The sequence below is a fragment of the Halichoerus grypus genome, chromosome 1 (assembly GCF_964656455.1).
Source record: "Halichoerus grypus chromosome 1, mHalGry1.hap1.1, whole genome shotgun sequence".
NCBI lineage: Eukaryota > Metazoa > Chordata > Mammalia > Carnivora > Phocidae > Halichoerus > Halichoerus grypus.
In genome coordinates, this window is record NC_135712.1 from 165,883,919 (window position 1) to 165,901,140 (window position 17,222).

Here is a 17,222-nt window from a genome sequence, read left to right on the forward strand (position 1 = left end):
CCCATGTCTCATTATACCAAAGAGAAACTGGGGAGTGGAGAGTGGGGGTGTATCTCAAAGAAAAAAAATATAACTACTGATTCTGATATCTTTCCAGACCCCAGCAAACCTGTAACATCGATGGAATAAGAATCACTACTCCATTTGATAGATGGGGAAACTAAGGTTCAAGGACCTATCTAAAGTCATACCTCCCAGGGACAGATGACGCAAAGGCTGATCCATCCATTCACCAAGCACTTATCGAGTGCTTTCTGAATGTCAGGCCCCATAGGTACAAAATAGACATGGCTACTGCCCACACAGAGCTCTCTGGCTCCTGAGGAAGAGAGACATGAAGTGGGTCCAAGCAATAAAGTGTGAAGTGCAGGATGATACCAGAGTCTTCCAGAGTTGGGAGCATTTACACAGTCCTGGGTGGTCAGGGAAGGCTTCCAAGGAAAGCACACTGCTGAGCAGGACAGGCCATTGTCAGGGTGGGGAAGGTGCAGGTAGTAGAGAGCGCTCTATGACAGATATGGGCAACTACGGAGTTTTCAGTCCATAGTTGTGAATTCTGTACAAGCTAGGAGGTCTTCAGTTCTGCCTGCCAGAAGATCATTTGTGTGGCATCCTACAGATGCTTCTGTGTCAGTGGATTCATACTCTCAAATCAAGCAAATCCCACAGCCAGGTCAAGTACCAAAGTGAGCTCTGCAAGTTAGGACCAACCAAGATGCCCAGAACAGGGGTGGTCTCATGCATGCGGGTCTCATGCATGCATGGGAGGCAGGAGCAGGGGACGAGGGGGTGGGGGAAGGGCCGCATCAGAAGAGGTAGGTGTGATGGGAAATCTCAAAGAAGGAAGTTTTGTTTTGTTTTGTTTGTTTTGTTTTCAAAAAAGGAAGTTAAAGATCAATCACCTACAGAGGCAGACTTCTGAATTTTAACTAATTTTGTTATCCCAGAATTGCATCCCTCCATACATACAGGTCCCTTCCTGCACCTTTTACTATGCCCTTTCGTAACAGACAGTTGCATATTTGAGTTTATTTTCTGTTCATCCTTTGGCTTAAGTCCTGCTTAACCTACATGGGAAAGAAATATTCCCTACTCATACTGAAAGGAAAAATATTTCCTGATACCCTGGGCCAGATCAGATCTTCCTACTCTGGACAGCTATAGCAACTGTCACTTCCCATCATGGTAAACTCATTCATGTTACAGAAGTCACTCATTCAATTGTCCCTCTTCCCCACCGTCAGCTTCTGGAGGGCAGGGGCAGGAACAATGTCTGGATCGTCCAGTGTCTGGCACAGAGTAGGTGCCCAAAACACAATTACTGAATGGATGATTGGATGGATGGATGGATGGATGAATGGGTAGATGGGTAGATAGATGGTTGAAGATCATTGTTCATCTTAACACCATAGTTAAAATCTCCAGTAGCCCATTAACTCATGCCTACTATTGTCATCGTAAATGTGATTACTCCTAACAATTCTCATAACTCGTGCTGCCAGAGATGTAATTATCAGTGCCTGTAAGACATGAAGCAGGTAACAGGGGGACAGATCGAAAACAGCACCTCGGGTTTAGAAAATCCCTTGTGGTTTGCAAAGCACTTTCGTTCACATATGGCAGTTCATTTACCCATCCTAAGAACCCCATGAGAGAGATTCACAAGGGAAGGCAGCAAAGTGTCCTGATTAAGGGTGTGGTTCTGGATTCAGACTGCCTGAGTTCAAATCCCAGCTCTGGCACTCACTAGCTATGTGACCTTGGGATGTTGCTTCACATCTCTTGACCTCAGCTTCCTCATGTTGTTATATGGGAATAACCAGACTACCTATCTCATAAAGTGCTTATATGGATTGGTAATAATCACAATAATTACTGAGTGCTTCCCATGTGCTTGGTTCGGTTCTAAATATTTTACATGAAATAACTCATTTAAGCCTCATAATACCTATGAAGTAGATACTGTTATTCCCTCTGTCTTTTTTATAAGATGAAACTAAAACGGGTTTGCTTCCCATTCTACTGGTAGATGGAGGGGCTAGAATTTGAACCCAGAGACTGTAGTTTCTAGAGCCCCTGCAGTTAACCTTTATGACATCTCTACACAGGCATCCTTGGTCCCTGCCTCACTTGCTTCTCATAGGGATGCACTGCTGGGGTCAAAACTCATGGGTTCTGGGGGTGGTACATGCTCAGATTGCCAAGGACCATGCATGTTTCTACAGGACTGGGGGTGGGACCCCCAAGCACACTCTTTCTCTGGTGTCTTGTGTCTCTGCTTGCAGCATCAGGACCACTCTATAAGATACTTGTTGCTCCCAGTGTAAGAATAAGGCCTCCTACTGCATCCTTGAGTAAAGGTGCCCTCCTGTAAGGCATGAAAGGTTTCTCCTGTGGCTCCAGAAGCCGCTGACCCATGGCTGGGAAGCCCCATAACCCAGGTGGAAACACAGTGAATTTGAACATGGTTTATAATTATTTCCCAATAAATTGGGAGGTAGCAAAGGGACAGGGGACAGTGATTATTATTTTACAGATGAGGAAACAAAGCCTTGGAAAAATGAAGGGAGGGGCTTGCCCAGGGTCCTAGAGTCAGGATTTGGGAGGACTTGGATTTGAACCCAGGTTGCTCTGACTCAAGAGCCTATCTTGTTCACTGCCATTAGGCACGGTTCACCCACCAGCCTCTGCTCTTCAGAGAGTAAGGAGGGAGCACCCCCTAGGGGAAGGGGGAAAAGCACCAGGCTGGGAGTCCAGAGACCAGCCCACCTCTGGATTCCCTCCACTCTAGCTAGCTCTGTGTGGCTCTGGACAAGTTCCTTTCCCTCTCTGAGCTTCTGGTTCCTTACTAGGAAAATGAAATTGACTCTAAAATGCCTCCAGCACTTTTTTGCAAGAGGAAAGGTTGGTGAAGCAAAGAGATGGGGCAGGGGACGAGGGGAAGGAGTTGGGGCTGGGTCGGGGGCTCAATCCCATCTTCCTCCCCTTACCCCTTCCCCCTTACTGTCCCAGACCTAGGATGGCCAGCTGTCTGTGCCTCCTGGGTGGGGCCAGTCCCCATGCCAGGCCCAGCCAAGCTCAGCAGAGGCCCTTTGTCACCCAACGCTTGCCGGGGACCTTGGCCACCGGTGTTGGGTGTCGGGGTGGATTGGATTCTCTCCTGGCAGCCCCGCAGATGCCACACTTCTGCAAGGGCGGCTGGGCCGGCAGGCAGGGAAAAGCTGCTGCTCTCTTCTCCTCCTCCTGTGCTCCCCGAGGGATGTCCTAGCCACTATCTGTGGTGCTGAACTGTGGGCGCCCCCAGGTGAGAGCTCCATGGACCCCAGCTCATGCTGGGGGCCAAGCGGGGGGAGGGGGGTTGCTCAGTGATGTCCCAGTGAATATGCATGAGCTGATTCCTCTGGCCAGGCCAAGGGCCTTGGTTCATGTGGTTGGGGACTGCGGGTGAGGGTATGCAGCTTTCTCCCATTCCCGTGCCTGTGAAACTAGAGTGGGGACCACAGCAGATGTAGGTGGCGTTAATGGAGAAAGCATATATGCTGGGAAGGCTGGGGGCTATTACTTACAGGGTGGGGTTGTGCTCCAGATTGTGAGAGCCCAGTGTGCGTGTAAACAAGACTGTGAGCACAGGTATTTTTGAGGAGAGGGGGTGGGAATGTGAAGATGTATTCCTAGAAGTGTGGCTATGTGGGGTTGTATTTACGGCAGGAAGGGGGCTGTCCACCAGGGTGTGTGTGAAGTGAGACTCATGTATTAGTGTGTGTGTATGGCGGTGGGATTGCCTAAAAGTAGGCAGGTTGGGTGTTGCGGAGCACCCTAAGTTGTGTATGTCAGAGGGTGTGTGTACACCAGGGCGCATGTCATGAAGTCCGTGTGTTAAATAGCACAATGGACAATTAGGGGGTTAGGGTGTGTTTTGGGGGTACACCAGGCTGTGCCTCAGGGGTGGCATATTGTAGAATGCCCAGGTGGGCTCCAGTATATTTAGATTTACAGTGTGAGCTGGTGTGTTATGGGGTATTGTAGGAAACACCTGTGTTAGGGTATGTGTATATGTAGGGGGTGTTATTTGGGGTGGTCTGTGTGGTGTACAAGCAAATGCAGCCTGGGCCCTCCCGAGCCTCTGTCCCATGACTCCTCCAGTGCCTGACCCTTGTCACCACTCTGTGCTTGCCCCCACAGGAGCCACCGCCCCTGACCATGTAGATACCAGCTCCAGGGAGCAGCATGGGCCCCACTGAATGGAGACTCCTGGGTCTACAGCCCTGAGCCCCTCCGGCCCCTGGACGTTGCCCCGTGCCCAGGGACACCCCTTGGAGCTCACCACCGCAGTCGCCAGCCCACCTCGGCCGCCCCCTCCCCCTGGGACCCAAAGTCGGCCACCAGGAGCCACAGTCATCCAGTGAGGTTGTGCTAAGGACAGCCACGTGGAGCCATCGCCCAGCAGCCTCTGTTCCAGTGCTGACTCTCGGGCCCACCCCGAGCAGGGACTGGAGCAAACATGGGTGACATGACCAACAGCGATTTTTACTCCAAAAACCAAAGAAATGAGTCAAGCCATGGGGGCGAGTTCGGGTGCACAATGGAGGAGCTCCGCTCCCTCATGGAGCTACGGGGCACCGAGGCTGTGGTCAAGATCAAGGAGACTTATGGGGACACTGAAGCCATCTGCCGGCGCCTCAAAACCTCACCTGTCGAAGGTAGGTGTGGAAGACTTGAACACAGTGCTTGGATTTGGGATCCAGCCACCCAGCCCCTGGCCTCCCTTCCCCAGGCCCCAGGAACCCCCTCATCTGGGCTTAAGCATGGGACCACAACATTGCATTCAAATCCACATGCATTCAAATCCAGCTCCACAACCCATGTCACTGGCCTGGGTGGTGTCCAACTGTCCCAAATCCAAACTCTGATGGTGGCTCCCTAGGTCTCTGGGGCAGCCATAGGCCATGGAGCTGCTGGAAGACAGGGCAGGCAGGAAGATGGGCCATTCGGGAAAGGTGACAGATGCCTGTGTGTGTCTTGCCCTGGGGATGGGTGTGGGGCTTTCTTGTAATTGCCAAAATGAGCAGACCTAGCATCTCAGGAGAGAGAAGGTTTCAGTTTCTGGGGGCTTGGCTGAAGGAGACCAAAGCCAGGTTATCTGCTGTTGGGCAGAAGGAAGAGAAACCAGCCCAGCTTGAGCACCAGACTGTAGAGTTTGGGTCCCCATCCCCATGGTTACTTTCCCCTTGCCATTAGGGAAAAGAGTTCCCTGCATAAACCCCAAAGGTGTGGGTGTGAGGCTCTTCCCTGGCACTCCCCCAGTCTTCCAGCTTTATGCAAAGAGGCTGTGCTGAGCCTCAGTTTCTTCCTGTGGAAAAGGGAACCAATGGCTACCTCATAGTGCCTACTAGAAGCCTGAGCATATGGTAGGTGCTCAGTAAGTGGCAGCCAATCTTATTCTACTTATTCTAAGCAATGGATGACAATCCCTCCCCCAAGTACAGATCACAGCTAGGAGACAGACAGCATCCGAATTCTTATCCCCATGTGACAGATGAGAAATCCAAGGCCAAAAATCCTTCCCATCCTGTCTCCTGACTCCAGTCCCCATGCCCTGGGCACTGCTGGGCACCAACTCTCAATGCATTTCCTGCAGAGGCTGCCTGGGAAGGGACTCTAGCCACTCAGCTAGGCAGAAGTTTAGAAACACCTTCCTTTCTTGGTGATGTTTGGTTTTGTTTGGGGAGTAGAGTGGGAATAGAGGAAACATCCTTTCCTGATTTTGTGATTCTAACTCGGAGCTTGAGAACGGCCACACGTGCCCTGAGATGGGAGCAAGCTCTGCCCGGGGGCTCCTGGGCCTCTTGCAAACACCAGTCTGTGGCAGAATGGCTCATGCTCACCTCCGCCATCAGGTTGGCACACCTGGCCTGCTAGGAGGAAGGGTCGCCCCAGGAGTCTTTTTCTTTTCAATGGGACCAGGAGATTCTCTTGAGTCAGGAAGTCTTAAGTGTCTCTCGGTCTCAGACCCTGCAGAGAACCTGCTAGAAGTTGTGGTCCTTTTTCCCAGAGAAAAAACCACCGCATACTACAGATGTGGCTCACACTGTCAGCACATTTGCAGAGACCCTCGAAGCCAGGCCATGGACCTTGGCATATGGACCGTGCTGTGGAGAAACCCGCCTCTCCTCCCCACCCCCCTGACAGGCTCTTGGACCCTGGGAAATTGAGCGGCCCGTGGCCAAATTCCAGCTCTGTGCAGGGCCATCACCATTTGGTTCACTGTGTCCCCCACTGCGTCCTGCTGGAAAAGCATGGGCACGCCAAAGGGCAGGAATCCTGTCCTGCTCCTCCCGTACATCTAGTGCCCAGTCTGGTACCTGGCACAGAAGAGGGTGGATAGCTGCCCAGTAAAGCCCTGAGATGTGGCCACTGAGTCCCCAGCCCATGGGGAGCAGCTGAGCAGCCAAAACAGCCCATAATCTAGCCCAGGTATAGCATGGACCCCAGAGCTCAGAGGAGAGGTGAGGTGGGTAGGCAGGGAAGGTCAGGGAAGGCTTCCTGGAGAAGGAGGTACTTGAACTTGGCTATGGAGGAAAGAGAAGGAAAAGCATGTAGCATGGCATAGAGCAGCGTTTTTTAGATGGAATTCCACAGAATGCCAGGGCACTGCAAAAAGGTAGGCATTATGTGGAAAATAAAGGAGACTCGGCTTTATCATCTTTACAGTGGAAGGAATCATGACAGCTCTGAATATCGCTCAGCCACTTGTCAGCCATGTGTGCTGGGGGCTTTTGGTTTGACCTCCCTGGGCCTTGGTTTCCTAATTTCTCATGAGGACCAAGTGAGATCTCTGATGGGAAAGATCTCTGAGAATGGGGAGAAAGCCCGTAGCAGGATTACCCAGAGCCCCTGCTGTGTTGGTCCCTAGAAGGATCTCCCAGGGTGCAGTAGAGGTTTGGGGAGAGGCAGAAGAGCATAATGCTACAGACCTCAGACTTGGACGACCTGGGTTCAAATCCCAGCCCTGCCATTTACCAGCTGTGGGATTCTGGGCAAGGTATCAACCCCTCTGTGCCTCGGTTTCCTCATTTGTAAATTGGGACAATAACAGTAACTGTCTCATAGGGTGGTGAGGACACGGTGAAGTAGCTTAGAACAATGCCTGGCCCATGGATAGTGCCATGTGTTAGGATTCAGGCCCAGAGACTAAACACCTCCATTTCCCCATCAGTAAAATAGGTTGTGAACGTTGAATGAGATTAGGCCAAGTGCCCAGTCTCTAAGTCTCAATAAATGTCAGCTCTTGTTGCTGTTGTTTTCATTATGGTTATCATAACTCTGGAAGAAGCAGTCGCATTCTCTGGAAAGGGTGGAATCTGACCCTTCTGGAATGCTGGCCAATGTCTGTGAATGGTGCGACACTTTTTACCAGGCTGTGCTACGTTCTTATCACACATGTTCCTAGAAGCAGGTGTTGCTACCCCATTTCACAGATGAGAAGCATGAGGGCTCAAGGTCACCACCACTGTCCACATCAGAGCAGACTTTGAACACAGCTGCCTTGGACACCATCCCGAGATGTGTCCCCGTGCTTGAGCCAAGCATGTGCACCTGAGAACAGTCCTCTGAAGATGCCTTCTGTCCAACGAGGGCCTGAGTAGGTTGGGGCCACCAAGGAACTTTTCTTTATTCCCTCTGGTGTTCAGCATTCATGCCCTATTTGGCCCTCTTCTGACTTCAAGAAATGCTTGGTCCTCCAGCCCCAGCCCCCAGCTGAAAAGCCACATGGTCTGGGGCTGTACCAGCTGCAGACGGGGACTCAGGTTGGCCATTCCCAACACTCTGTGCCCCTCGTCTGCTGACGTGAGCAAGTAGCCGGCCTCTGACTCACACTACAGGAAACTGCTCCGGGCCATGCATAAATTAGCCTTCCGCTTCACATCCAGCTAATTTTAGGCAAAAAGATCTCTGCAAGTGATAGAGGTGGGTTGACACCATGAGAAATCCACTCCCACCCGGGGCACCACCTGCTGCCGGCCAGGGACTCAGCTCCCAAGGCCTGGCAGTGTGGAACTTTCCCCCTGAAGGCCTGACTCTGGTGACAACTGGGGCGTAAACCTGGCTCCCTGTGAGGCCAGGGGTGGCCTCCGTCTCTGATCTGAGCTCCATTCCTTCCCTCCTGCACTGTTGGTTCCATTCCACTCCAGCAATGCCCTCCCCTCCTTGCCCTCCACTGCTTCCTTTCCTTCCACACCCTTCCAACATAGGACAGTAGAGCCCAAGACCCAGGTTTAAATCCTGCCAGGCTTACTCTTCAAGGGACATTTACTCTTCAAGGGACACATGAAAGAATTCAGTTAACTTCTCCAAGCCTCAGTTGCCTTATCTGTGAAATGGGAGTAATAACACTACCTACCTCACAGGTTGTTGTGAATATTAGATAATCCACATGAAGGGCTTAGTATGATATATGACATACCCTAGACACTGCTGAAATGATGTTCATTATCATTGTTATTATTATAGCCAAATATTTCTTATAAAAAACAACATGCATCAGCTCTATCCCCATGAAAGAAATAGGCAATTAAATAAGACGGTACCAGGGCACCTCAGTGGTGTGGTTGGTTGGGCATCTGACTTGGTTTCAGCTCAGGTCTGATCTTGGGGTCCTAAGATCAAGCCCCACATCCAGCTCTGTGCTTGGTGATCTGGTGGGGCGAGTCTGCTTGAGTTTCTCTCTCTCCCTCTCCCTCAACCCCTCCCCCCTGAGCACTCTCTCGCTCTCATTCTCTAAAATAAATAAATAAATCTAATAAATAAATAAATAAGATGGTACCAAACAAAGAGTTAATATGCTACCAGAGAAGGCTTCCCAGAGTAGGCTGCTTTGCGATTAGTCTCGAAAAATGGGTGATAGGTATTGGGGTGGCCTGTGAGGCCCCAGAGGCAGGAGCTGTTTGTCATTCTCCACTGTGTCCCCCGCACATGGTACAATGCCTGGGCGCTCAAACAAATATTCACAGAAAGAAGGGAGAAGACTGAGAGGTAGGGGATACCTCTACCCCCCCTTGTGTGGGATGGAAGGCTGCAGAAGGGGGACAGGACATGGGACAGCTTGTGTCACCCATGGAACAATTGGCTTCAATTCCCCAAGCTCCGAGAGGCACTGCCCTGAGCCACTTGGCATGCACACCCCTTGTCCTTCACTTCCAGCCCCCCACACCTCAGGCTGTCAGAAGGGGCAGCTCAGACAGGTCCCGCTGAGTGCTCCCTGCATTGTGCATCTCCTGGTGGGGGAGAGAGGGGAACAAAGAAGGGGGGCAGCAGCAGGGGTGGGGTGGGAACTGGATACTGGAGTGTTGTGAAACGGAACCTCCAGTTAATTTTGTATGAATCCTATGGCCCGCCCAGGTGGAGGCGAGAGTGGGGCTGAGGGAGGAGAGCAGAGTGGATCATGGGGACAGGGCCTCACGTTGCATAAACACGATGTTAAACCAGAACGCCCCTCGGACCCGGCAGGGCCCGTGTCGTCATCCACAGAGCCGCCACCAGCTGGGCACGGGGGAGGGTGTGAAGGCAGCATGTGTTTTAAGTGTCTCTGGGCCCCAGGCCCAGGCTGTGGGGGTCGTCTGTCTGTCATTGTGATGCTCTGTTTCTCCGTGTGCTCCATCTCCCCAAGCATCACCGGGGCCCAGAGAGGTTGATGGGGAAATCGAGGCAGCCACAGATTCAGCAGCGTCCCAGGCAGGGTGAGGCTGGGAACCGCTCAGACACTGGGTCCACGTGGGGAATTCACAGCCTGGCCAGAGAGGCTCAAGAAGGCCTCTCACCGGGGTCTTCTGGTGAAGTGATCGTGCTCCATCTTCGAACCCAGGAGTTTCAGGTGTCAGGTCTGGAGGAGGAAAGTTCATCGAAATACGTAAGAGGCTGAGGAAATGTAGCTGCCTTCTCAGAGACATGCGGGGGTGCTGGAGGGGAAGGCATGTAGGCTGGAGAGGTGTTCTGGCGTCACCTCTGTCACCAAGCAGGCTCCTGACCTCGGGCACACTCTCAGGACCTATAGTCTCCTCTGTGAAATGGGAATGGTCTACTTCACACTCTGCCATGTGGAGACAGTGAGCTGAAAATCCTTTGAAAGTTTTCTACAGAAGAATCATCTTCCAGTATTCACTGAGTATTTCTAGCCATCAGGATTCTCTTTGATAGAAACCCATCTCAAACTGGCTTATGCAAAAGAGGGATTTTCTGGCTTTTGCAACCGAAAGAGGCAGGGATGGTTCTAGCCTCAGGCAAGGCGGGGTCCAGGTCCTCCAGGGCCGCAGGAGGGCTGCCCTGTTGGCCTCGTCCTCAGGCAGGCCCTCCCATTATTAGCTTCAGCTTAACACCCCCCCATCCTGGCCCCCCAGCCGCCAAAGACACCTCTTTCCTCATAGTCCCCTCCCCTAAGTCCCAGAACAAACTCTCATTGGGCCACCTGGAATCACATGGCCATTCTCGGCCCAATCCCTGTGGCCAGAGGATAGAGAAGGCTGATAGGGCAGACCCCGGTCACGTGCTCTCCCCAGAGTGGTGCGGGTCCGTCCCCCCAGACTACATGGAGATTGTGGGAGGGAGATCGTGCCTGTGGGCCTGCTGTGTGGAAGGCCCCTCCGTGTGCTGGGGAGGGTGCGGACGAAGAGCGGGCATGCTCTGAGCCCTTGAGAGCTTGGCCTGGATGGGGAGAAAGGGTAGCTGAGGAGCGAAGGCGGGTTCAGGAGCACCAAATATGCAGTGGTCATAGCCAACCCCAGCACCGTTAACGTTCACACGGGTGAAGCAGGCATAGCTGGGACCGTCCACGGGAAGTAGGGATAGGACTAGTGTCCCCGCGGGGAAGTGGCCAACGCGGTGTCATGGTCAAATCCTGGCTGCACTTCTTATCCCGCTGTGGAGCATTGGACCCCTCTGTGCCTCGGTTCCCTCCTCTGTAACGTGGGACAATAACAGTGCCTCTTTCTTAGGGTTCCCGTGAGGATCCGAGTAACAGGCCTAAAGTGCTTGGTGTCTTCACGTGGTAGCTGCTGCCTCGGTGTGAGCTGTTATTCTATGCTGAGGATTCTCTGTGTGACTTTAGGGACACGTTGGGTTTAAATTAGCAGAGAAGAGAAAGGCAGCTTATCTGGGCAGATCGGTGGGCTTGAACAACACATGTGAGGCTGTGGGTTAAAAAAAAAAAAAAAAAAAAAGCCCCGTATCTGATTTGCAATGCTTATACACCACCCCACCCCACCCCCCGCCCCACCGCCATCACCAGGAAAAATAAATCCCTTAAAAGCACTAGCTTTCTGTGAAAGTCTGATGAATCACATGTGGATGCTTTCCAGAATGCCACCCTCACATCTTTCTGAATCATCAATAAAATAAACCTACATGTTGATTGATACGTGCTATCCATTTTCCCAGGCTGGGGCAGCGGGGTGTGTGCTAGGCAGACAGTTCCGCAGGCCAGGGGGTGGCCGGAAGGGTACAGCACAGTTAGCGGAAGGGCCGGACCCACCACTGACCGAAGGGCTTCTGGGTGGATTCCAGCAAGTCTAGACGGACTGTTTGTTCCATGAACAATGCTGCTTGGCCTCATGGGTGCTTTGTGCAGTCAGGCATCCAGAGGGGGAGTGGAGGCTATAAGCACTTGCGGGGAACATTTACAGGTGGGCCTCACACTATGCAGACCTGCTATGCAAAGAGCCCGCATCCCAGAGCTACCCAGCAGCTGTAATTTACTGCATACAAACTCATCAGGGACAGGCCCTTGCACTGGGTTGCCTCATGCGGTCTTCACAGCAGCCCCTTGAGTGGGAAACAAAGGCTTGGAGAGAAAGGGGGCCCTGATTCTTGGCTCTGAAGACATCTTTGCTCTGCAGAATAAAAATGCACTAAACACTAAGTGCCTACTATGTGGTCAAGAATGCAAAGAACATGGACTTTGAGTCCCAACTCCACCATTGAGGACTTTGAACAAGTCATTCCATCCCTCTGAGCCTCAGTGTCCCCATTTGTAAAGGGCATGATCATAATGCCCACCTCCTGGAACCATGGACAGGTGTTCAGTGAGTGTCCCATTGCTTCCCCTGCTTCGGTCATGCCAAGCGGAGATGTAGGACGACAAGGCTGACACACATGCACTTGTTGAACACATATGTACTGTGCACTTATAATGGGCAGCTTGAGCCACATTGCTCTTCTGGGAAGAGACGTCTCCATGCCACTCAGGAGCAATGTTTGTGTGATGTGGCTGTACGCAGGACAGGTGGGAAGGCCAAGACAGGGAGGGACAGCCTTCTAGGACGTTCCCTCTCCATCCAAGGATCAGGGGCAAGGAGAGGGGGTTGTCAGACAAGAGACAACTCCAAGGTCACAGAGGCAGGCAAGAACCAGTAGGAAAGGGCAGCCAGGGGCAGGGGCTAGGGCCTCCATCCAGCCAGAGGGGAGGAGGGAGGAGCCCCTCCTGTAACCCCTCCCCATCCAGAGCTCCCTAAAGATTTCCAGGCAAGGGGGATACAGAGCTGGGTTGTAAACTTCCCTGCCCTAAAGACTCTCCCAGTCTAGCTACGATACCAGTTACAGCTATGATCCTAGAGATTCGTTAACACATCTTGAGCACTTGCAGACCAGGCTTGCTGTGGAGAATCTGCACTACTACCTCATTTCATCTTCTCAAACAGGAATTGTTCATACCCGCAGCTTCCAGATGAGGAAATTGAGGCTCAGAGCAACACTAGCAATAAGGGGCCCAGCCAGGATCAGTACCCAGGCAGGCTGGCTCCTGAACATGGGCACATAATCCCCTTAATCTACTGTCTCCTGCTGACAAAAATAACTCTACAGCCAGATGGAGTGTGCTGAAGGTCATAGGAGGAGGCAATCCGACCCATGCCCATTGGAGACAAATACAGGAGAGGCTTTCTCTGAGCTAGGTCTCAAAGGCCAGGGAGGAGCTGAATATGCAGAGATGGGAAGGAAAGCACACTCTTAGTGAAGAAAACAGCATGAGCAAAGGCCCTGAAGTGGGACCTGGAATGTTACGGGAAGAAATGAGGAATTCATTGCGCTTGGAGCCTAGGATGTATGTATCTCAAAGGGCAGAGAACTCCAGCCCACAGACTAGAGATTGATTTTTGTAGACTGTGACTTTTAGTTGGTTTGTTCATGCTGTGTACAGACTCAGCTTAGGTAATAGGTATTTATATTTGTGCTGTCCATGAGAGTGTAAAATGGGCATGAGGTGGGATGGAGTGGGGGGCAGGCAGGGAGAGTACAGCCCCTCTCCATGGGCCAGAAGAGCCAAAGAACTTGCTGAATGTAAGGAAATTGAGGGTTTAGAAAGGTGGTTCTTATACTGGGTTCCCTGGGGTTCCACAGTGGCACCCAGGGGACAAGGAGATAAGTAGGTGAAGTTCTGGGCTTTCTGCCCCACCATGTACCAAAGCAGCTCCTTTTTTATCTGTTTTGCATGGCGAAGCATCTGGTAAGATATTTTTTTAACAAAGCGTTTTAAAAAAACAAAAGAAAAAATTTTGAAAACCCTTGATGAAATTGGAGAAAGGCAGTTAACTAGAGTATCTAAAAGCCTGGGTTGGGGCCCAAGTTATATAAGTTCTCAGGGCCTCAGTTTTTACATCTGCAGGATGGAGCAGGTGATATCCAGCTCCCAGGGCCCATACTAGTCTGTGGACTCAATGAGAAAACACACAGAGGGCCTGGCCCACGGTGGGGCCTCAGGAGAGGATTGTCTGGCTTCATGTGTTGGGCCCCCTGGGGTGCAGGAAAAGGACACTCGGCCCACCGACCTGTGTTAGCAGACGCACTGAGCTGGGAAGACTCGGGTGGGGACCATCCTGACTTTGGCCCTTATTAACTGAGACCCTCTCAGGCCCACCCACCCCCACCCTGCAATTCTGTGCCTCATTCTCCCCATCTGGAAAATAAAGAGCGTGGGTCTGGTTATCTCTGAAGCTCCTCCAGGCTCAGACATTCTAGAATTCTAAACACACTGCCTCAGCGCCCTGAGCAGTACCGACATCAGACTGGCCAAAGGGTGGCTGACTCACAGCCAGCCCCCAGTTCCCTCTTCCCCTTGGAAGATTATGGCCTGGGAATCCTGGGGGTGTGGCTGAGGCTCCACCCCAACACATCCACAGCCATACCTGTGGCCCCTCAGCCCTAGCCCAGCCCTTCCCTACCAGGCGGCCTCCAAGTCCTACGCACATGGGCCTCCAAAGGTCCGTGGGCATTCCCTGGCAAAAATTCTCTGGCCCCCAGAAGCCCAGGAGCCTGGACACCTGTTTCTGATGACCTTGCCTCCCTGGGTCTCGATCTCCTCATCTGCCAAGTGAGCTAAGGCGTGAGAGATGTTGCTCAGGAACTGCAGGCTGGACCGTCTCCAGTGTTAGGGCAACCTCAGGGGTTCACCCAGCCTGGCTCCCGCAAAGCTTGAATGAGCTGAAGCAGCCTCTCCCTCCAGACCTGCCTGTCACAAGAGAGGCCCCGCCAGGGCAGGTAAGTTATCTATACAGGCCCCCCTCACCACACAATGATTATCTTACTCCTCCTGGCGCTACCCAGGCCCCTGCTGTAGTTTCAGACCCAGAGTTATTTATAGGCAGTGGAAATTAGCGCCTCAGCTGCTGATTCCCTAGTACCCCCCTGCCAGCATCAGCCTCCACCCCAGGGGGAGGCCCCCTGGGAGTCTTCGTGGTCCCAGCAAATGCTGGGAGCAGCAAAGGCTCTGCTCTCTCTGTGGGATAGCTTCAGACAAGATGCCATGGAGTTGAGAGGCAGAAGTGAGAGCCCTTTTAGCTAAAGAATCTGGGGAGGTTTCATGGAAGAGGCAGTATGTGAGCAAGATGTTGAAGGATAGGCAGGGTTTGCAATGGGGAAGGGCACTCCAGGGAGAGGGAACAGTGGGGACAAAAGCACAGAGGCAAAGAAGAAGGGTGTGTAAAAGGAAGAGCCATTCATTCTGTTTGGCTGGAGCTTGGGTGAGGGAGCGACTAGAAGTAGTGATAATAATTAAGGGTAACTGAGCATTATAGATCTTCCAGACACCATCCTGAGAGCTTTACATACATCATTACCTCATTTAATCCTCCCAACAACCCTCTGAGGTAGGCACTAGGATTATCCCTATTTTTACAAATGAGGAAATGGAGACACAGAGAAGTTAAATCACTTGCCCATGATCACACAGCTAATAGGTGCAAGAACCAGGATTCTGATGCCAGCAGGCAATCCCAGAGCCCAAACTAGGAACCTCTATGAAGGGATCTGAATGTTGAGCCAAAGGCTTGGGCATAAATTAAGAGACAGGAGGGAGCCCCTGAGGGTTCTTGAGCAGAAAAGCAATGTGGTCAAGACAACTGGTCTGGCAGCCCTGATTTGGATTGGAATGGGGAGATATCCCAGGGGATAAAGCCAGTGCAGAAGGAGGGGACAGTCATTGAGAGAGAGGTGACAGAGTTAGACCTGGCCAGGATGGTGGCAATGGAGAGGAGGGAGCGCCAAGCAGCAGGACTCAGCCTGTGATAGGTGGTCAAGGAAGAGAACCGTGTCAATGCAACTCAGTTTTTAGAACAGCAGCTGACTGCTCATGGAGGCCAACAGGAGAGGAGCAAGGTTGAGGGTGAGACCAAAGGTTCATATTGGGCATCATGCACTCTTGGGGCCTGGGGGAAAGGAGAGCAGGCATGGAACCCGGCAGAGAGGCTAGACCTGGAGGTGAAACACCTAGATGACAGAGAAGTCCTATCTCTGCTCACAAGTCCCACACCTCCACGGGGCGCGGGGCTGGGGGCGGGGGGGGCGGTTAGCCACAGGAGGGCAGAGATGTGGGCCTGTGGTGTTCTCTGCTGTATCCTAGCACCTAGAACAGTACCCAGCACAGAGTACACTCAATAAACATGCAGGAATGAGTTCACCTGGGGCACTTATCAAGCAGAGGTCCTTAGGGAACACCACCTACTAAGGGAGCAGGCAGCCGGCAAAGCAGGAGATGTCAGAGAGATATAAGGAGAGGGTCACCTGCAGGTAGGGTGTGATCAGGGTGTCTGACACTGGATAGGCAGTTGGTTAGACATAGAGGTTGTCAGGAGAGGTTCAAGGAGGACAATAAAAGAGCAACAGCCTTGAGGGCAGGCTGCTGGATGAGGTCTTGGGAAACGTCTGCTGAACAGAACAGCAAAACGGAGCATTCCCTGGGACTATCCCCCATCGCCCACACCAGCTCAATTGGGTGAGAGCAGATGGAGCAAAGGCCTGAGGGATTCACTGACCCATGGGACCACAGGTCTGGAACAGCTCTCAGGGACCATCCAGCAATCCCAGGGGCCCATGGGAACACGGACTCCCAGGAGGGAAGGGATCTGCCCAAGCACACAGCTCCCATGACTGGGGAGCCCCTAGTCATCCCTACACATGGCAAAGGGAGCAGAGTCCCTCCTCCCTGCCCCCAATGCATCCACCCTTCTCCCCAGGACCCCGGCTTCTCGTCCATCCCTGCACTGCCTCTGTGCTCCTTTCCAGGGGCCACCGTAACAAAGGACAGCAGACCAGGGGACTTAGACAATGGAAATATGTTGTCCCACAGTTCTGGAGGCTGGAGGTCTAAGTTCAAGGTGTTGGTCAGCAGGGTTGGCTCCTTCCAAGGGCCATGAGGGAAGCATCTGTCCAGGGCCTCTCTCCTTGCTTTGTGGATGGCCCATCTTCTCCTTGTGTCTTTTTTTTTTTTTTTAAGTTTTATTTTATTTGACAGAGAGAGAGAGACAGCAAGAGAGGGAACACAAGCAGGGGGAGTGGGAGAGGGAGAAGCAGGCCTCCAGCTGAGCAGGGAGCCCGATGCGGGGCTTGATCCCAGGACCCTGGGATCATGACCTGAGCCAAAGGCAGACGCTTAACAACTGAGCCACCCAGGCGCCCTTCTCCCTGTGTCTTAATATTGTCTTCTCATACATCTCTGTGTCCACATTTAAGACACCAGTCATAGATGATTAGGGCCCACCCTCACGGCCTCATCTTAACTTAGTAGCTAATCACCTCTGCAATGACCCAGTCTCCGAACATGGTCCCATTCTGAGGCGCTGGAGCTTATGGTTGTAGAGGGACTCAATTCAACCCAAAACAGTGTTATTTGAGAAAATCACTTCTGCACTTGAAGACAGTTTCTCCCCTGTCAAGTGGGGACATAAATGGGAACAGACGAG

At 52.3% G+C, this 17,222-nt stretch overlaps 1 protein-coding gene across 11 annotated transcripts in view; it reads left to right on the forward strand.

Annotated features, from left to right (window-relative positions):
- ATP2B2 (ATPase plasma membrane Ca2+ transporting 2) overlaps positions 1-17,222 on the forward strand; it is a 374,078-nt gene that overhangs the window by 245,729 nt on the left and 111,127 nt on the right. For all 11 annotated transcript variants that reach the window (XM_036079860.2, XM_036079863.2, XM_036079864.2 and 8 more), the window contains one exon: positions 4,183-4,700. In XM_036079860.2, the coding sequence (XP_035935753.1) occupies positions 4,502-4,700 (199 nt within the window). In that variant the 5' untranslated portion in view covers positions 4,183-4,501. The remainder of the gene's footprint in view (positions 1-4,182; positions 4,701-17,222) is intronic.